Source organism: Barbatula barbatula (genome assembly GCF_947034865.1).
Source record: "Barbatula barbatula genome assembly, chromosome: 7".
Taxonomy (NCBI): domain Eukaryota; kingdom Metazoa; phylum Chordata; class Actinopteri; order Cypriniformes; family Nemacheilidae; genus Barbatula; species Barbatula barbatula.
In genome coordinates, this window is record NC_136770.1 from 5393051 (window position 1) to 5415115 (window position 22065).

At 36.1% G+C, this 22065-nt stretch overlaps 2 protein-coding genes across 2 annotated transcripts; both read left to right on the forward strand.

The window, feature by feature from the left end:
* The first annotated feature begins 2965 nt into the window (after positions 1-2965).
* Positions 2966-4912, forward strand: pxmp4 (peroxisomal membrane protein 4). Its single transcript, XM_079459800.1, has 4 exons — positions 2966-3113; positions 3409-3471; positions 3727-3925; positions 4157-4912. Exons 1-4 carry the CDS (start codon positions 3001-3003, stop codon positions 4415-4417), a joined length of 636 nt encoding a protein of 211 aa, XP_079315926.1. The 5' UTR covers positions 2966-3000; the 3' UTR covers positions 4418-4912.
* Positions 4913-15638: 10726 nt separating this feature from the next.
* Positions 15639-21854, forward strand: tgm5l (transglutaminase 5, like). The gene is made up of 15 exons (XM_079459552.1): positions 15639-15689; positions 15911-16090; positions 16561-16974; positions 17186-17304; positions 17618-17746; positions 17827-18004; positions 18321-18456; positions 18647-18750; positions 19041-19283; positions 19358-19381; positions 19629-19658; positions 19768-19974; positions 20524-20687; positions 20839-20975; positions 21649-21854. The coding sequence occupies exons 1-15, from the start codon at positions 15683-15685 to the stop codon at positions 21800-21802; spliced, it is 2226 nt and encodes a 741-aa protein (XP_079315678.1). The 5' UTR covers positions 15639-15682; the 3' UTR covers positions 21803-21854.
* The last annotated feature ends 211 nt before the right edge of the window (positions 21855-22065 follow it).

The following is a 22065-nucleotide window of genomic DNA, read 5'->3' on the forward strand; positions in this document are numbered from 1 at the left end:
CAAAGTCCAACACACACACACACAGAAAAATGACAAGTATGAACTCAAAGAAACTATGCATGATTACAGAAACATGCACGTATACTACAAGAACGTTATTTTTCTGACTGTCAAATCATTTGGACAATTCGTTAATGAGTATCCAATTTTCATTGTTGTTGGCTTTTAAATTGGAGAGAACGTGCTTTCAAACTCAAGAAGTCTGAAGTTCCTGGGACGAGACGTTAATTTTCAAAGCGTATCAGAACCTGTAGATGTATAACCGCTGCATAATTACAGTTTTTAGTGCCATTTTTCCCGTTATAGCGCCACCTAGTGTCCAATCACCGCGTTCTTTTTACCGTGAGCTCAGAGCGATGGTCTACACATATGTTTTAAGCCCCGTGAAGCTATCTGAAACCCTTCTCTAACAACGTCCGTTTAAGTGTCATAGGCTTTGCCCAGTTCAGTTTATGGCCCCCACTACCGTGTATGAATAGAAATTTCATCTTCTTTTCGAGTACTTTTGATGTTCACACTCCACAGAAGCACTCTGCGTTTGTTTGGTTCCAATAGGGCGTAAAACCGCGAAGTAGTTAGCAATAGTAGGTTTTTAACGTTATCATCGATATCTAATGGACCGTTTTATTGACAGCAATGCTTCAAGAGGCAAAGTTGTTCAGAATGAGAAGAGCTATCATATGATGTAAATAGTTTGGGTATATGTCAAATGTCACGTGATACACAATTGTTTAAGAATTGAAATGCGCGTCAAATTTGCCATTTTCACTGGTTTAGCGCCACCTAGTGTCCAAACGCCACCTTCTTTTGTATGTGACCTCGGAGTGATGGTCTACATATATGACCCAAGCCCCATGATGATGTGTTAATCCGTTCTGGATTTATGGCCATTTTAATGTGATAGGCTCCGCCCAGTTCCGTTTTTGGCCCCCCCCTACCGTGTATGAATACAAATTTCAACTTTTTTTCAATGATTATTTACATTCACACTCCACAGAAGTCATCTGCATTAGTTTGGTTCCGATCGGTTGAAAAACCAGGGACTAGTTCGCGAAAGTAGGTTTTTGGCATCATCAGCGATAACTCACGATCCGTTTGATCGAAAGAAGCATTTCCAGAGGCAAAGTTGTTCAGAATGAGAAGAGCTATCATATGATGTAAATAGTTTGGGTATAAGTCAAATATCACGTGATACACAATTGTTTAAGCACTCCAAAAAAGTTTTTTCGCCCCCAGTGGCCGAATGAGTTCATATTTCTTACATACCTTCAGGACCACGAGTCGAACAAGCTCAGCGAGTGTCGTTTCGATCGGCCTCCGTTAACCCTGTCTAATGAGTGCTCAAACTTCGTTGGCCGATGGCGGCCATGTTTTTTGAGAAACCCCAAAGTCCTTTTATACAGTGATGGTGCATGATACAAAGACACAACATACCAAATAATAAGTCGATCGGGCAAACGGTTGGGTAGTTATAGCCCTTTTCGAGTTCATGTATATTATAGCGCCACCTAGTGGCTAAACGGCAATTCCTTTTTACTGTGACCCTGGACTGAGAGTCTACACATAGGGTCCAAGCCACGTGAAGATATCTCAAACGGTTCACGAGTTATGGCCATTTTATTACAATTTTCTACTTCCGGTTCGGACGTTTTGATGCCCCCTAGCGACCCTGAATCGAAATTTCAACTTTTTTTCAATGAATATTTACATTCACACTCCACAGAATTCATCAGCGTTGGTTTGGTTCCGATCGGGCAAGAATCCAGGGACTAGTTCATTTTTATTTTTTTTCATAAAATGCAAATTAGCGGAAAAATTTGCATACCGGAAATGAAATCGGAGATAGCCATTTTTTAAGTTTGGAGCCAAGGATTCAAATGACACCAAACACTTTGTTGTGCGACATCCGGTTTACGAGCATTGAGCCCAAACGCATTAACCATCGCTATAGCGCCACCTATGGGCCGATTTGGCTGGTTCACTGTATCTGAGTAACCTGCACAGATACAACCAATTGACAAAGTCTCGAGTTTCTACGACTTACGGTTTGGGCTGGCCAACGCGTTTTATGGCGGAATAATAATAAAGAAGAATAATAAAAATCCTTACAAATACAATAGGTTTTCAGCCCTACGGGCTCGAAACCCTAATAAGAAAACAACAAACCTCCTAAACATCAGGGTCTTCCAATAGCTCATTTCTTCAGTCAATTAAAATAAATTTCAACCAACTTTCATGATAATTCCAGAAAGTTTATCATTTTTAGAAAATGGCAACAATTGAACTGTTAAGCCATTCATACAAATCAGACCAAAATAATGATATGTATTGGCAATCAAAACATAGATCCGCTGTTGATTAAATCAGTTTCTTGTTGGGGTCGCAGGTTTTAAAGCAGCACTTTTTTTTTAATGATGTATATATTTTGAAATGTAAATATAGATACTAAACATAATTTACTGACAGTTGGGCTAAAAAGTGGCAATAGCGTATAAAAGTGTATCGAAAGAACCATTTTTAATATAAGTTTAACAGATATGCCTGTTGCCCACAAAGAGAGTTCAGATTGTTTGACATACATTTTGATTAAATCAAAGGGCCCCTTAAACAGGTATTATACTGCCATCAGCTGGACATCAACAACATTAAAACTATATTTATCACAACCACATTAGTTGGTATTGTATTTGTTTAACGCGGCTCAGAAATCGAAATAACGTTTATAAAATGTAAAGTTGCCAAGAGGAGACTTTTTTATCATTTTAGTTCACTTTACACCAGATCACAGATACAATGTACATACATTAAAATAATGTATAAGCATTACATAATTACATACATAGTAGCAGCTTATTGGTATTTATGTACAATTTTGTACAACCACACAATGCATTCCATACAAATATATTTTGGCGGAACTATAATCAAAGATAAAGTTTCCTTTCGACGACGATATACAATCGCACTTGTGTGTTACGGTGTAAAGCGTCCGGACTTGTCATGGCAGCTTCAGATCTCTTGAAAACTGTATTGTACACAGTCAACAATCTCCTCCAACAACACGAATATAAAACTGCACTGGCTGTTGTTAAAGGCTTTAGGAATGGAGCTGTGTGAGTTAATCGTTTGACTATCACATGTGTGAGAAACACTTTATGTAAAGTGTTGTTCTCATGTTCATTACATTTGGGTATATCTTACAGTTGACTATGTTAAGTTAACGTTACACGTCCTATAGAAAGAATATCGTGTTTTTTTTCTCATGTAAAGCTAACACATTTATTTGACTCAAAATTACAATTATTAAAGTCATGTCTGATAAAATATTTCGATAGGTTAAAGAGAATATTGATAACATGTCATTATTATTTTAAAGTCTAACAGTCTTTTATTATTTTTGGTTTGTAGATATGGTGCTAAAATTCGTGCTCCCCATGCCCTTGTCATGACGTTTCTGTTCAAAAGCGGAAGGTAAAGTGAACTTTGACATCGCCAATAAAACCGCATAGCATTTTTCTCATTTTTCCTCATTGCAAGCAGATATTATACTACTATAACTACTTTACATTAGAAACGACTGTTGCATGTGCATTACAGTTAAGAGCTAAAAAGATCGAGGACCTTGGGCAAATCAAAACTATAATATGACTGCTGAAATATACTAAAAAATTTGTGCATGAATGTTAACAGTTTAATCGTTATGTTTGCATCTGATTTACACAACAGTCTGAGAGAGAAGTTAAGAGCGATAGCTCAGGCCACTTACACCCACTCCAGGAACTTGGCCTGCTTTGTGTTCACGTATAAAGGTCTACGAGGAATTCAGCAGCACATACAAGGGAAGCAGCTCCAGTCTCACGCCTTCCTCGCTGCGTGTGTTGGAGGCTGGCTTGTGTTTGGAGAAAATAACAACATAAACAGCCAGGTGAGCATAGCTGAGTTTATTAAGTATTTGGATTGATATGTGATGAGTAAAACAAGAAAAAATGGATTAATTTGAGTTCTCCGTGCAGTGGGCTTACAATGGGCCCCAAAAGTGTTTGTTACAATGAATACATTTTCTAGAATAAGATTACCCAGGCTTTATGACTTTAAAAAGTGTTTGATGTTTTGCTTTGAAAAGTGTTAATCTCAGTGTAATTTATAATTCCCCCAGATAAATATGTACCTGCTGTCCAGAATCCTCTTTGCTTTGTCTCGATTGGCTATGGAAAAGGGCTACATCCCCCAACCCAAGAGAGATCCCTTCCCACTGTTTGCCACACTGGTGTGGGGTATTGTGCTCTGGCTGTTTGAGTATCACCCTCATACACTTCAACCCTCCCTTCATTCGTCCATGAATTACCTTTATCACGACAGCAACACATGGCATGATATTTCAGACTTTCTCATTTATAACAAACCCAAAACCAACTGAACCCACAGGAGACCACAAAACGGTTTTCCGCTTGTCTAATTTAATGGTTTAATTACTGTGACTTTCACTTTCTGTGTGACACAAATGAAGAGTTTAGGTACAGCATGTTGTTGTATAACCCCAACCAGTTATTGTAAGTAAAACTAGAGTCCTGGAGGGTTGTTGTTCTACAGAGTTTAGGCCTAAACAAGAATTGTGTGTCTGTTTAGTGTGGAGCTAAACCCTGCAAGAAGGTGAGATTTCAGGACTGGAATTTGACACCCATGAGGGTATGAACTGAAGTGATTTTGACTTGTAGATTGTATAGAGTACAGCCGACTAGCTTTCTTCACATAACACTATTTTACACTTGCACAAGCTCCCTATTATCATTTTGATAAATCTTCATGTGCGTTATGACGACGGTTTTAAAGTGAATCTCACAGAAAGCAGTCTTCGGTTAACACTGAAAGATTTATTATTTAAATAGTAATAAAGTCATATATTGTAATGGCATTTTGATTTTTGGACTATTTAAATGCGGGGATCTGTCTTTTGTGGTTTGTATGTCATATTGTCATATTTTGTCAGATTAGATTAGATTAGATTCAACTTTATTGTCATTACACACAAGTACAGTGTAACGAAATGTAGTTTAGGTCTAACCAGAAGTGCAGTTAGCAAGTGCAGGATATACAGTTAGAAATAAATACAGAATACAATATGAGAGAATATAAAACAGTGGGCATGGACTATACAAATATTTTCCAGTAGGAATGTTCTATGAAAACATTAAAAACATATTAATGTTACAATCACACTTAAAATCCTGCACATATGTCCTAAACAATGATATTCTGTATCTAGTTGATTTGACTGTAATAATATTAACATAGTCCACAGTTTAACGACATTCTCATCACAGCTACACAAAATTGGGTGAGGACTTCTTTAGTTTAATTAAGGGACAATTGTATAAATAACTAAAATGTAAGAATATATTACCACAGATGTGGATTTGAGAATGTATTTTCTAAGTGAATAAAAAATTAAATAAAGATTGAACATATTAGTCATTGATGTTGTCAAGTCTTGAGTGGAAGTCATGTCACAACATGTTAGACAAATTAAAATGATTCTTTGATTTTACTTTTTAACATCGCGTAACAGGGTATACAATCTATAAGAAATTATGAGGAAAATATAACGGTTGTGTTAAAAACAACATAATCTTTGTTACTTCTCAGACAAAACACAAAATAGCATAACAAAACAATATGTTAATAATTAACACATCCTTTCTAGGAGTATACTTAATTACATTTCAACACATCTATTTTACACACAGACTTTTATTATTTTAATTACTAGAAAATCACAAATAAATAAGTCAATTGTTAGCTTCAGGGCTTTAGGAGCAACCATAGTTTTATGTTTAAGTGAACAAGTACATTTTATACTGAAATTGATATTTTTGATAGAATAGAATAGGATCTATAGGAGACGAGACATAAGGCATGCTATGTTATATGTACTTTAATGCTTTGCATTAAATAAAAATATATAGTATTTTTCTTTAACATGGCATTTTAATTATTATAAGCTTCTAATATATCCAGGTGATGCAATCAGCTTGTGAAATTAAATCTGTAAAATTTCAGAACTTAAACGTAAAAAGAACTATTCCTAACCGTTAAAAAACATACTGATTAAATCAAGAGATGTTTCTTATTAAATTAAATGTCAAGTCAACGTTGTGACAGTAAACATGTCTGTGTATTTAAGGGCAGAAACTTTGTTTTCTATTTGGTATTCACCCTCTTCACATTTTTTGTTATTTCAAGAATGTTGGACAATGTTAAGTAGATTCAAGATGAAAATAGAAACAGTAAACATGTTACTAAAACGTTAATTATACCCTTTAGCCTTCGTGTGTCATGCACTTCATAATGCGGTGTGATGGAAATACTTTAGGATAGCAACACTAAAACACCTGCTCATTTAAAGGGAAGTGCCTGAAACAAAGAATCATGATAATTTCATGATGAAATTATCTAAATAGGGTATATGTTCCTCACAAATCCCACATAGAGAAATTAACTTCAGAATTTGTGATTTATTTTAAATTCTGCAAGTTATGTTTATATTTAATTTAATAAGGTACTTTCTACTATTCATTAAACAGAAATGTGATGTTTTGTAAAGATGATCACTGGGTTACTTCTGTGTCAGTTTAGGTTGATTTGTTTTAGTTTGATATTTGTATATATTACTCAAGTTGTTATGGAATGAAAGACTTCTGGGAAGGGCAGGGTAGAGGAGTGACCGAGTTAAACCGCGGCAAGCCCTGACCACTCCACACCCAGTTAATACTAAGGTGCATGTTACATCACTGATGGATATTCACACCTTTGAGTGAATGTGGGTGTGTTATATAAAATTATTTCCTTTTCGGGAATTGAGAAGCTTCTTGATACCAATTAAAATAATGATAATCTCACACAAAAGAATTGTCATATATAAATCACAAATCAGGAAATGTCAGTTAAATTCAATTAGCTGTATCTTCCCCAAAGGGAAATACTAAATTATAAGGTTTGTCAATACTGTACTGAGAGTATAGAAAATGACTACTAAAATAAGAGATTTCACAGAGAAATGTACAGGATTGGATATTATAATAAATATGATTAAAATAAAGTATTAATGCACAAAAGTTAGAATGCAAGTGGCTAGAGAGTCAGACTCGTGACCACAAGGTTGCCGGTTCGATTTTCAGTGCTGTCGGGTAATGACTGAGGTGCCCTTGGGCAAGGCACCTAACCACCACTTGCTCACCGGGTGCTGCAGTGATAGCTGCCCACTGCTCCAGGTGTTTGTGTGTTCATGACTTGCAGTGCATCTGTTATACTCACTGGATGGGTTCAAAGCAGAGGTCACATTTTTTTAACTGGTCTTAAAATACATGTAAGAACATTAGCATTTTGTTGTATCAAAATTAATATTAACTTTTTTTTCTTAAGATCTGTAAAAATATAACCACTTTGTCCTGTTTAAATGTTTTGCCAATGAATGCAAATAAAAAACAGCATTTTAAATTGGAATTTGGGAGAAATGTTTTCGCTAGTTCACAGGATGAAACTATAAATTGATTTAATTCTTAAAAACTGAGAATACAGTCAATGACTGACTGTACGTTCTCCCTTACTTATTTGATATTGATAAAGATGTACTTTTATGCATGACAGTCATTTGTGTGGTTGGTTTTTAATCGCAAATGTATTATTTGTTCATCTAACAGTAATGAGGGCACTTGGCATTCCAACTTGTACGGTCAATAACACAAATGCAAACATGGTGATTGACGAATATTACTCAGAGCTGGGGAAAAGCTATTTCTCAGACTCAGAAGAGAACACTGGCTTCTGAAGAGTTTAACATCATCAGCCCAACTCTCAATGTACAGGTATGTCAGCCTGTGATGGACAAACCTTCAACTCTAGAGGGGTTTCTTGCTGTCACAAATGAAATAGTGTGGTCTAAACACTTGTGTTACTAGGGAGAGAATAAAATATTTGTATAAACAAATGACGAGTCGAGAATCATTTTTCTATGCAGATGGCAGATGAGAACTCTGTCATGGTTAACATGCCTTCACGAGTCCCTTCGCTGTTCCGGTGCACACGGTCATGGGTTCAGGACTTATGCAAGAGAAGGTTCAAATCAGGTACATACAGTGAGTTCATTCATAGTTTTGGGCATGAAAGTTAGTAATTCTAACTTGTATCAGGGTCACCTGTCAACTCTGGTATATTTTAGTTGTATCTTGCTTCACAGTCTTGAGAAATTAGGCAAGTGTTATTCAACGTTTATTTGTTTAGCAGACACTTTTATCCAAAGTGACTTACAAATGAGGGAAAAGTACAGGTGCATACTGAACACACTGTGTTTGTGAATAAGGAGGGGTTTCTAACATAACAACGGATTGAGCTCTGTTTATTGATTTGTGACAAACTCTACTTTCAAAACCATCATTTTTGTTTAAACTGTAAATTCCAGGCGTCACACTAGACGTGTGTGTGTGCAGCAGTTACATTTTCAATTATTCAATTGCTTTATAAATCACATAATCAATCATAGATTAACATCCAGAACATTTAAAACAAATCTTATTTTGTATTTATGTATTACTGGAATTTTATTTTCACATTTTCTTTAAAAAAACAGTTCAAATCCTTCAAGGTAAATATGAGCAATAGAAGCAGTGTGAGTAAAATGTTTATTTAATTCCCTTAATGTTATTTTCTTTTGTCTCTTAGTCTCACACTAAAGCCTGTTCAGTTCACTCCAAGGATGACAGGTTCCAAGATGCTCCAGGCTAGTTTGGTGTTGAGAAACCATGCCCAGTGTTCTCCATAGGTTTATGACCATCAATGTTAAACAGGCTTGAAGATCTGAAGTAATTTGAAGATTCATGGGAAACTGTCTATGAACTCAACTCAGCATATGGTAATGCATAGTAAAATAGTAAAGTAGTAATAGTAATCCTCGTATTGCGGCGTTTCTTATATTCATGTTTCTTTAGAATAAATCAGTAGTTTTGAAGTATAATTTATTTGAATACCACCTTCCTCATAAATAAATGTAAACGTGAATGAAGTCTTTGCATAAAATTATGCTTTGTTTCCTTTTTAAAGACCCTTTTTAAAATCAAAACAAAAGTTATTTTCCTTTTATAAAAAACGAGTGAGCATTAAGGAAGTCGGTAAACTGATATGCTATTAAACCCTGACAAAATTAGCATCTGGGAGATATAACCGTTTTAAACTGACTTTTTCTATGTACACAAAAGGCCAATTTCACGCAAATGTTGTTTACAAATCTGTCTAAATCTGTGGTATGCTGGGGCCACACCAATTTTTTTTAATCTTATAAGAGTTTTTCTCGTATAATGCAAAAATAATTTTATCGTATAATGTGTGGTACGCCGTGATGTGACGAAGACAAAACACCACACACCAACAGAGTCCTGACTGTGAACACAGGAAATCTCGCAAATTCTCTCGAGACTTCAGAATGAGTTTTTTATATTGCACTGTAAGCTTTGTTTATTGTCATGATTCTGCTGCATCATGTCATGTTTCTCTTAGTATAGTGGTAGGATCATGACAGAACCTCATGTTTAATGTGGAGAGAGGCCATTATTATGGTCTTACAGACACTCTCACTGGGGCCTGTACCATGAATGTAGCTGAACAAACTCAGGGTAGTTGGATTAGTTTTGGGTTGACAAAACCAAACCAACGTGATCGAGCTTTGTTGGTACCATGAAGCAGCTCATGGAGTTTCTTTGTCAACTCAAGCTTTGATCCTGAAGCTAAGATTAGTTTGCGCGCGCGTGCACATGAACGAGTGACGTCAGCATGGCTAAACCAATCGCATTATAAATGGATAAAGCGATTTCCACAATATGAACACAAAAAAGAATTTCAGTCATGGACTGATATGTTTCTGCTGTCTACGCAAGAGAGAAGTGTTTCAGAAACACTGCTGATTGCGTTAATGCGCAAGTTAAAAGACTATATAGTACACACATTTACTGTAGTGCTGTAGGGCAAACAGGATCTGCTGGGTCCTCGGTGGAACAAAGGGGTCCGTGTCCTTTATGTAAGGCATGGGTACAGAAATATTACAACAATGTTCATTGAAGCTCCCGCATATTGCAATTTTAACCTGCGCGCGGACAAAAAACATCCATTCAGGCAGCAGAAGCAGTTAACCTTACATCTGCTTCATCATTTCCTTTCCGAGTACACATGAGAGGAGTCACGTGCAAATAAAGTTCATTCTCATATATTTCTGAACTTCTGTACAAATTTGTTAAAGCTGCAAACGGCTAATTTCACAGGCAAATGACACCACAACACTTCTGCATTGTAAAGTCTGACATCCTACGTGTTTAAAATCAATAAATGCACCGTGTACTGATGAGCATGTCAAACAAGTTGCCCAAAAAATAACGCGGACTGGTTGCATGTTGGTCTCCTTTTAGTCTGATATGATAAAAACTAGTTTTTTTTTGCAGAAAGACAACGGAGCTCAGAATTATAAAATAGCGGTGTGTTCTGCAACACAGAGAAGCGGAAGAAAATATAAGAATAACACTTAATAAAACGGCCTGCTTTTACAACAGAATGCATAAGACTCTACCTTTAATAGACTAGTCTTTGCGCCATTAACCAGGTCAGTCATTTCATTGAAGCCTTAATAAAAACTACGGTTCAGGACAAAGAAAAATGTCCTAATACAGTGAAACTGAAAGTGTTTCTAGATGTTCTGCACCACAGACAAGAATGTAAAAAATGCAATGCAAATACATGTGATACAATAAAAGTGGAATATAAGTAAGTAAATTGAATTTCATGTGAGTGTAAGGGAAAGCCAGCAAATCTGTAAAATCTGATTTTACCTATATAGTAAACAATATTTGATTTTATATTTGTAATATATATTTTTATATTTTTATTTGATTAAACCGTATAAAAAATAACTAGCCATTCTAACACGCACTGTGAGTCAGTTACGTCACCTATATGTTTCTTTTCTCACAGCTGATTGGTCAAACTTCAGTCTGAGATCTTGAATCCAGGACATAATCTGCCCCGGAGCAGGTTAGCCGTGCAGCGTAAGATACCATGGCGACGAACACCGAAGAAAGCCGAGCTACTCTCATGGTACCTAAAACCCAGGGTTGGCACAAACTAAACTGAAACATAGCTGGCTAGCCACCTAAACCAGCTTCATGGTACAGGCCCCTGGTCTCGTCTCTGTTCCCATCCTCGTTACCCTCGTTATTGATTAATGCCCTTCACCCGTTCCCCTCTTGATTTGCTCCCTTATTTAATGCCCTTGTGTCTTCTGACTTGTGCTGGTTCATTGTGGTTGTGTGGTGAGTCCATGTGTCTTGTCAAGTCTAGGTCAGTGTATTTGTTGTTCTTGTTTTGAGTTTATTTTAAGTCTTTGTATAGTATAGTATAGTGTCCTAAAAGTATCCGCACACTCTGGCTCCAACCACTACCATCACTTGCACATAGCTTGGTTTTTATTGAAAATATTTGTCTCATACAGTATGTTCTTCCGATCAGGTTCATGATTATGGCACAGGTGTGCCTAAGGCTGGCCACAATAAAAGGCCGCTCTAAAATGTGGAGTTTTACTGTTAACGGGGGTCTGAAATTGAGCTGAACTCAAAATTATGTGCAAAAGGCCTCTCTAAAATGCACTTTTAGTGTATTGGGGTCCGGGGGAGCTGAATCCCAAACATGCTCAATGGGTGACATGTCTGAGGATGCTGGCCATGCAAGAACTGGAATGTTTTTAGCTTCCAGGAATTATGTACTGATCCTTGCAACATGGGGCCGTGCATTATCATGATGCAACATGAGGTGATGGTCGTGGAAGAATGAAACCACAATGGGCCTCAGGATCTCGTCATGGTATCTCTGTGCATTCAAAATGCCATCGATAAAATGCACCTGCATTTGTAGTCCATAACATACGCCTGCTCATACTATAACCCCACCGCCACTCGATACACGGCCCAATACATTGGATGCACCTAATTACTTCAGACATTTGTACATTGTTAGAAGTATAGCATATTTGTTTTCTCCACATGTAACACTACATCTACACTTTTATGCACACACTCTCCATTATAATCTTGATTAATCATCGTGTGAGAGATGAGATTTATTCAGACGCTTTTATCTAATATGAGAACAGTTGAAGTTAGTAAATTGGACAGAAAACAGGTCCAGACTACACTGAAACATCATGATACAAAGTATCATTGTAATTTTGATATAAGGAAAAGTTTAAACTAAAGTTCTTTGTTCTGATGAACACAAAGGAAGATATTTGGAAGAATGTCAGTAACCAAACAGATCTCATCTCCCGTTTAGGGTTAACTTGAAAAACAATGATATACTGTAAGGTGTTTATTTGATTGTAATAATAATAATTTTTCATGAGGCTCATCGCTCGATTGGTTGACAACTTTTAAATTTTTTTGTTAAATAAGGGGTTGATTGTATAAAGAACTTATATATGCTGGTGTGATGCAATAATGTATTTCCTGTTTGATTAAACAAAAAGAAAAAAAGGTTTGGGCATATGAGTCATTTGGTGGTGTTAATTGACACAAAATCATGTTACAACATTGGCAATTTAAGAATTCTTCCTCTTCCAGTAGTTTATTACGAAATTTACTTTGTATCTGCTGTTCATTTTAACAGTGGTGGGTGTAAAAAAAGGAGTGTAAAGCTTTGAGAATGTACTTATGAGGAAAATGTTTATAAATATAAATTGAAAAATCGCCACCCGCTATTACTTTCAGCAATATACTGTATTCTGTTATATGTTATATGTTATACCACAATGTGTTTTTATCACAATCTGTCATGATTCTGCTGCATCATGTCATGTTTCTCTTAGTATAGTGGCAGGATCATGACAGAACCTCATGTTTAATGTGGAGAGAGGCAATTATTGTCATGGCCTTCCATACACTTTCTCTGGTCTCGTCTCTGTTCCCATCCTCTCGTTACCTTGTTATTGATTAATGCCCTTCACCTGTTCCCCTCTTGATTTGGTCCCTTATTTAATGCCCTTGTGTCTTCTGTCTTGTGCTGGTTCATTGTGGTTTGTGTGGTGAGTTCTTGCCAGTCCAGTCCAGTCATGTGTAGTTTTGTAGTTAATGTTTAAAGTTTATTTTAGTCTTGTTTAAGTGTAGTTCGTCTTAGTACTGTCATGTTATTGTATCCATGTTTTGTTATGTTACCCCCACGTGGGTCTATGTTTTATTATTTATTAAATATGTTAACCCCTTGTTACCCGCTGTCTGCACCTGGGTCCTCTCGCCGTGTCTCACCACGAGAATCATGACAACAATCATCTTTTGTTAGACAATAAAAACACCTTGTGGTTTTATGGTGTTGTTCTATTTGAACCATAAACAATGCAAAACATACAGTAGGTAATTTGAGATTGTGATAGTAAATGCCTATGGAGAAACCCACCTGCTGCACTTTGCGTGTCATCAAAACAGCGCGATTGCAAACAACCTATTAGATTACTTGTGCTTTATGACTTAAAAACGTTTTACTTTGATAAGTGTAAATCTCAGTGTCAGGATAGCAACACTAAAAGACTTGTTTATTTATAGGGATGGGCTTTAAACTGGCAAATCGGCTGAATTAATTATAGGCCTACTGAGATTTGTCACTTTCAAATGTATTAACAACTGTTTACTGCAGTCTGTTTTTCAAGAAATATCTGTTTATTTATATATTTAACCCGTTTCATTAGCACAAGTTTTTTTCCTCATGCAATTGGCCGGAAGTTGTTTTTATAAATGTAATTGTAACTACTGGAAGACCTCTGGGAAAGGGCAGAGTATAGGAGTGACTGAGTGAAACTGTGACAAGTCCTGACAACACTCCTCTCCATCAATATTTTGGCGGTTACATAAATGATGATAGATCGTCACGCTCTGCGTTAGCCTGAGTATGGGTGTGGACAGCCAAATAATTTCCTTGCTGCAGACTAGATGCTGACAATAACAGTAATGTTACGCCACTTAAAAAGACAAAAGAAAACTGTGATGTGTAAATCATGTATCAGGAAATGAATGTTTTTTATATTTGATTGTATATCATCCCAAAAAATCCCAGGAAATAAATGATACATTTTAAGGTTTGTCAGGATTAACTGAGACCTCATTTATTGAAAATAATAACTAAAAGCATGCATGTAAACAGAAGACAATAAGAATTGAAATTATGAGGTGGTTTTCCGGACAGGGATTCGATTAATACAGGACTTCGTTTATCTAAGTTTAAATAGGACATTTTAGTCGTTTTTTCAAACATCCCTCACTTAAAACATTACTTGTGTGCATTATGAGACAAAGCAATTACACTGATGTATGTAATTGCAAGCTCTACAGTTTAGACATCTTTAATGTTTATTTTAATCTAGGACTAGTCTTGATTCCTATACGGTTAAACAGCCTTAAGATAAATATCAATGCAAAAATAATAATTACAGTTATTACAGTATTTATGTGCCAAATTAGATTTTTTATACTTTGGGCTGAAATATGACATGGGTGGTTTTTAATCTAAATCGTTAAAACAAGATTACACTTTCTGATTATTTTATGTGATTACTGTAAGTCGTAATTCAATTATCAATCATAAATGTAATCATATCACATACAGTGCACATTTTCAAACAGAACTGTTCAGTCATGTTATTGATTTGTAAGCCAACCTAGAAGTCTAATTCTGTCTGGGTTCTCTCCGGAATTTCAAGTGGCTTTTTTAAATGGCTTTACTTATTAATTAAATACGATGTTTAGTTAACATGTCTTGAAGGTCTTTCACTTGATTCTAAACCATGAATTGCTGTGCCACCTTACAGCACAACATACTTTGGGCGCAAATCTGTAGATAGTCCTGTATTACAAGCAATGCTGCATGGAGCAAAAATTAAAATTCAATTCAATTCAATTCAATTCAATTCAATTTATATAGCACTTTTCACAATATGCATTGTTCCAAAGCAGCTTTACAGGGGAAATTAAAAACACATATATGGACTACATAATATATATATAAACACTTAGTAAATAATATCTATTGTCAGCAGTCTCTTGGTGGTTTATTTAGCATATTTTGCATTAAGTGAATGTTTGGCTGAAAAGATGGGTCTTTAATTTAGATTTATATTGGGCGAGTGTGTCTGATCCTCGAATAGTATCGGGAAGGTTATTCCAGACTTTAGGTGCTACGTATGAGAAAGCTCGGCCCCCTTTGGAGGATTCAGTTATTCTAGGTGTTATCAAAAGTCTGAGTTTTGAGATCTTAGAGAGCGTGATGGGTTGTACATGAAACATGAACTATCTTATTCACTTTTACAAAAATTAGGCAAATAATTACCGACTTTCCTATTTTACAGATGTTACATTATAAGTGTGTTTAATATTCTGTATCTGGACACTGTACATACTACTGTACAGTTAAATGCACAATTCTCATGTGAGTCAAAGGTGTTAGTTGCATTGATTCTATCATCTGGCATTTTTTTATTGTGAATGTGGCTCAACCACTTTTGTGACACTTCAGAAGGGAGGGGTGCGAGAATCTCCTATAAAAACAGGGAGAACAAATGAAGGATCAGCATTCACAGTACAGCAGAAATTAAACAACTCGATAGAATATCATGGATGGTGAGTTTGACATTGATTTTTAGTTATTTAATTTATTTATCAACAGTTTTCCTGTTTACCATAAATAAGTACTATATAGAAATATGAAGTAATCTGAATTTTTTTAAATAATTATCATTCAATATACATTTACAATACAATTATAGTTAATTATTTGTTATTAATATCTGTTTTGTGCCTAAATTCATAGTTCATGATTTGATTTTGTTCATTTTGTGTAGTGTTCAAGTTTAAAAGTGTTGACCTGCAATCGGCCAAAAACCAGCTTAATCACAAGACCAATGGTCTGAGCTCCAGCACCCTGGTCCTGAGGAGAGGACAGGCCTTTCAGATTCTGGTGAACTTCGATGGACGGGCATTAGATCCACGCAAGGATAAACTTGTCTTCCAAGTCGTCCTAGGTAACGTTCTGGATCATCCCTATCATTTATGTCCGTATAAACTGAAATTCATCTGTTAGTGTGTTACTCATAGTTTGTCAGAATTGTATTAGTTTTCAGCACGTTTATTCTAAAGGGAGACCAGGAACATTTGGTTTTCTGCTCATGAATCATTCTTGGGGTTGAACCTAAAACCGTTGAAATTCCAGCCCAAAACCTCACCCACAAAGATGCATTCATCATTCCTGGATAAATGCATTGATTCATTCATTTTTTGAATCCAAAATTCTCACGTGTAATCTCTCGTTTCTGTATAGAGGTCAATAGTGAACGCCCACTTTTGCATATTTTCCCCATTCTTTCTTTAATAGGTTTTAAAAATTAAATAAGTCATCAATTGATTTTCATTGTCATTTGTTTAAGCTACAAAATGTGATAATGAGACCCAACTGTTGTGTTCCAAATGCCCACTCATAATATCCTCTGTGCAGGCCCTCTCTCTTTTGAACTGCCCGTTTCAGGGACTGGATTGCCCGCATCTGGGTCTGTACTGCCTGTGTCTGGACTGCCTGGGTCTGGACTGCCCGCCTCTGGATCTGGACTGCCCGCCTCTGGATCTGGACTGCCCGCATCTGGGTCTGGACTGCCTGGGTCTGGCTCTGGACTGCCTGGGTCTGGTTTGACTCTGTCTGGTGCCGGACAGCCATCTAAGACTCAATGGAGTGCCACTCTGGAGCGGGGTGTACCCAATCCAAACTCACCCCGCACAATATCAGTCTCGGTGCTCAGCACACCGTCCGCCTCTGTGGGGGTTTACACCCTCAGCCTGAGAGTCGATACCCGCACAAGTGTGAAGACCCACTCGCTCGGTCAGCTCACACTGCTCTGCAACCCCTGGTGTGAAGGTGAGCCTCCCCAGATGTGAACAAGTATTCACTTTGAATTAATTGTAATATTTACAATTATTGTAAATTATCATTACAATTGAAAATATAATGAAGTTAGTTTAAATGATTGAAATTATTATTGTAATGTTGTAATTGTAAAATTGAAATTATAATGTGGACATATGTTAAATATTGTTTTCATTTGTTATTGTTGTGTTTTGTCGTGCAGGTGATTCTGTGTTTCTAAGGTCTGAGGAGCTGAGAGATGAATATGTAAGGAGTGATATTGGACTGCTCTTTAAAGGTACATCGAATAACTACGTCTCAAGACCGTGGTCTTTTGATCAGGTGAGCAACGTTTGATCTTTGCACACAGCGTAAAATACAGAAAGGATGTTACAGGATTTAACTGCAATAGTTTATTCAATGCAGACTCTGTCTGTTTCTTACTTCTCACAGTTAAAATAATAGACATATTTTGTGCTTCATTTGGTATACATTAAAACTGTTCAACAACATAAAACAATTAAAACAATATTGATTGTAATGTATGATTTATAATTCCTTATTCTCTCAAGTGCATTATTATACAACAAGTTGTAAATTTCGGATCTAAATTAGATTTTGTTTTATTTTTAAATTGTTCTCCACATGTTAACAGTATGAAAAGGGGATACTGGACATTTGTATGAAACTGCTGCAGTTGAGTCCTCAGTATCTAACCGACAGGAAAAAAGATTTACTGAACCGCAGCAATCCAGTCTACATTGGCAGAGTGATCTCGGCGATGGTGAGCATCTCATCTCTGTTTTACACTCTTGTATTCTTCTCAGTTTTAACTCACTGTTGCCTTTTTTTGTCTTTGAACAGGTGAACTGTCAAGATGACAGAGGTGTGCTGATGGGAAACTGGTCGGGTGAATACAAGGGTGGGGTTAACCCATCAACATGGTCTAGCAGTGCAGATATCCTCAGGAAATGGTCAGAATCAGAATTCAGACCTGTTAAATATGGCCAGTGCTGGGTGTATGCTGCTGTCATGTGCACAGGTATGACAAACATCAGTTAATATATCAGTTTTTCACCTTGGAATATTAGATTCTGCTTGTTTATTCCCTGTATTGTGCAGACAGACCTTTGTTTGCATAATTAAAAAGTCATCTCACATCAATAATCCAGGACTTTATTTATTTGGTAAGTATTCACATAGAGAGATCAAATATAGGCCTTTGGGGTCTTGCTGACATGGTTTATTTTGAGACATTGTCCACTTTTACATGATCCCTTATTTGATATTGAGAAAGACAAACTTTTATGCACAAAGATTGGTTTTCAATCGCAAATGTGTTTTTGTTCATCTAACAGTAATGAGGGCACTTGGCATTCCAACTCGTGCGGTCACCAACTTTAACTCCGCCCACGACACAAATGGAAACATGGTGATTGAGGAATATTACTCAGAGTTGGGGAAAAAGCTATCTCTCAGCAAGGATAGCATTTGGTGAGTTACATCTTTAAAAAATGACTAATGGCACTGCTTTATAATCAAAATAAATTAATAAATGTTTTTAAATATTATAAGATGCTAACTGGAGAATAGTTATCAGACTAACACTAGTATTTACATTTATGCTTTTAAACCAAATCCGGTTGTCAATCAGGTTTTTACTCTGACGACCAATGTTTTTCAGGAACTTTCATGTGTGGGTGGAGTCGTGGATGAAGAGGCCTGATCTGGGTCAAGAGTACGATGGTTGGCAGGTTCTCGACCCCACACCCCAGGAGATCAGCGCAGGTCAGTCATTAAAGTCAAGTTGAACCAGAAGTTGATTGACTTTACTTCAGTGTTGTAATGTAAAATCAGACAAATAAAAAATGTTTTGTGGATTGGCACAGATAAATTGTTAACCACAAAATTATATTTATTATTATTATTAATATTGTGTACTAACAAAGGAAATAATTACATTTTACTTGAACTTTAACGTTCATGTTTTCCAGCTGGAGAATTTTGGATTCTGTTCAAATGAAAATCATTCTGAAGTATTTTTCAAATCAAATGAATCTTTAAATCTTCCGCTACAGGAATGTATAGATGCGGCCCTGCTGCTCTGAAGGCCATTCGTGACAGGAAGGTTGAGACGCAGTACGATGTACCGTTTGTCTACGCTGAAGTGAATGCTGATGTGCGTACAATGGTTGTGCGTAATGGGAAGGTTTTGTCATCCGAGACTGATACTAAAAGAGTCGGAGCCCTGATCTGCACTAAGCAGCCAGGATCCATGAACATTTTAAACATCACCTCACAATATAAAATCGAGAAGAACGGTAAGAAAAACAGAAGAGAGATAATGGCTTGCTGTTAATGAGAAAGTTGTAAAAAATGTTCTTGTTTTTTTCAGTTGAAAAACAACCTTCCTTCCATGGTGAGTCAGTTCTGATGAAATATAAACATTCTTAAAAGAAGGTCAATACTTGAGAAGTAAATTTGCTTGAGACAAGAATTATTATTAGAATAAGAATTCAAAATATATTCTCAGAAACATGTAAAACAATATCTTGGTTTTTATCTACAGTATTGGTGTAATAACTTTAAAAACACGAACAAATGAAAATGATTTGACTAGATTGAAAATGCATGTTTTTCATTAACATTAAACACTTTTTTTCCAGCAACTGCATCCCGGGAAGCAGCAAGAGCTAGTGAGTTCCAGCATTTACAGATTTTTAATCAATATAAACTTTTATTTTTGCATACTTGCTTTATAACACAGTAATGTGACTTTTGTTTGTGCATTTTTTGTGCATGTAGTTCCTGAGAATGTTGTTGTGTCTCTGGGACTTCTGGAGACCCCTGTAGTTGGAGAAAACATTATATTCAACGTCACAGTCACCAATAATGAGAGCACAAACAAAGAGCTTAAAGTGCACGTCAATGCTCAGAACAAAGAGTACAACAGCAATCCCACCAACACCTTCTGGGAGGCTCATAATGATCTGAAGCTCGCTCCTAAAGAAAGTAAGATTTCTACAAGAACCTGCCTGATGCTTTGACATTCACTTCCAACCACCGGTCCTGCATACTACAATGGAACCGTATTTACATAAAAAACAATGTCTACAATGGGGAACTATCTAATTGTGTGAATTTTATTCACCTAGCTAAACTCGACTTTGAGCTGGTGGTGGCAAAGACCCGAAGTTTACTGATCTATTGATAATTATGCTCATAACTATTTAACTATTTTACTGTATTATTAAATTATTTGTGCTGCCAAAAATTTACTTTGAGAAATTGGATGAATGCAAGCATAATGTATATCTAAATAATAAGCAAATATAATCCTGCATATTTAAAGGGATATTTCACCCAAAAATAAGTTTTTGTTCCACAGAAGAAATTCATACAGGTTTTGAGGGTAAATAAATGATGACAGAATGTTTTATTTATGGGTGAACTGTTTCTTTAAATTTGCAATATATATAAAAATCTGTATGTCCTCCAGGCAGATACATCATATGTCAGAGTCAAATCAGATTATGACTGATTCCTGTTATCTTTCACCAGCTAAGACTTTCAAACACGAGATCTCTTTCAGCGATTATGCATCTAAAGAGGTGAGGGAGGATTATCTGGTTAACCTGGCTGTGGTTTTAGAGGACGTAGAGACTCAGAAGAGAACACTGGCTTCTGAAGAGTTTAACATCATCAGCCCTACTCTCACTATACAGGTATGTCAGCCTGTAATGGACAAACCAACAAATAAACTGACTACATAAACACTTGTGTCACTGCCTTATTAGGAAAGAAATTACACGTTTATTAAATAATTTAACGAAAAGTATTAATATCAATTTTGAAAGATCACTGTCATTTTTCCAGATCGCCAATGAGAACTCTGTCGTAGTTAATACGCTGCAAGTTGCCACAGTGACCTTCAAGAGCCCCTTCGCCGTTCCAGTGAATGGAGAGCTCACGGTCATGGGTTCAGGACTCTTGGAAGAGAAGGTTCAAATCAGGTACATGCATACAGTGTGTTATTTCATCCTAACTTGTTTCAGGGGCGCCTGTCAAAGAAACTACAGTACAGTGTATTTTAGAGTCAACTCGCTTCACATACCTGAGAAATGAGTAAAGTGACATCATATACATCAGCATTTGTTTAGCAGACAGTTTTATCCAAAGCCAGTTACAAATGAGGAAAAGTACAAGTGCCTGTACTGTGTCACACATATACTGTGTTTGCGAATGGGGATGGGTGTCTTACAGAAAGACTTGAGATTGATACTCTGGAAGAAATTTAACAGATGGATATTTGTGTTCCTTGAAATATGATTGTAGACTTGAATGGCAGCATTTCTGAGACACTGTAATTGCAAGTGTTTGTGTGTGCGTTTGTGAGCGTGTGTGCGAACGCTGCTGTTAAATGCATATCACAAAAATGTATATACATAATAATTAATTAATTTATATTAAATATAAATAGATACATAATCAATCCTAGATTAACACCCAAAATATCTCAAAGTTTATATCTGGACAAGGTTATGTTCGTTTTGTATTATCTATTACTGTAACATTATTTTCACATTTGAAAGTACAGTTCAAATCAAAGTGAAATGTGAACCATAGTTGTAAGTATACATATTTATTTCTATAATTTCCTAAATGTTATTTTCTTCTGTCTTTTAGTCTCCCATCCCTGAAGCCTGGAGAGACCATGAAACGACCTGTTCAGTTCACTCCAAGGATGACAGGTTCCAAGATGCTCCAGGCTAGTTTAGTGTTGAAAAACCTGCCCAGCGTCCTCCATGGGTTTGTGACCATCAATGTTAAACAGGCTTGAAGATCTGAAGCAGATTGATCGGAAACTGTCTACTCAACTCATCAAATTTGTAATCCTCATATTGCAGTGTTTCTTATATTATGTTTGATAAGAATAAATAAGTAGTTTGAAAGTATTGCTTATTTGTAAATTAAAAACAAAATTAAATTTAAATATGAAATAAATCCTTATTAAAGTAAAAAGCTATGTAAGTTATTCTTGTTTCCTTTTTTAACATGTAATATCATTATAAATATAGTCATTGCTTTAGATAACTTTAAAAA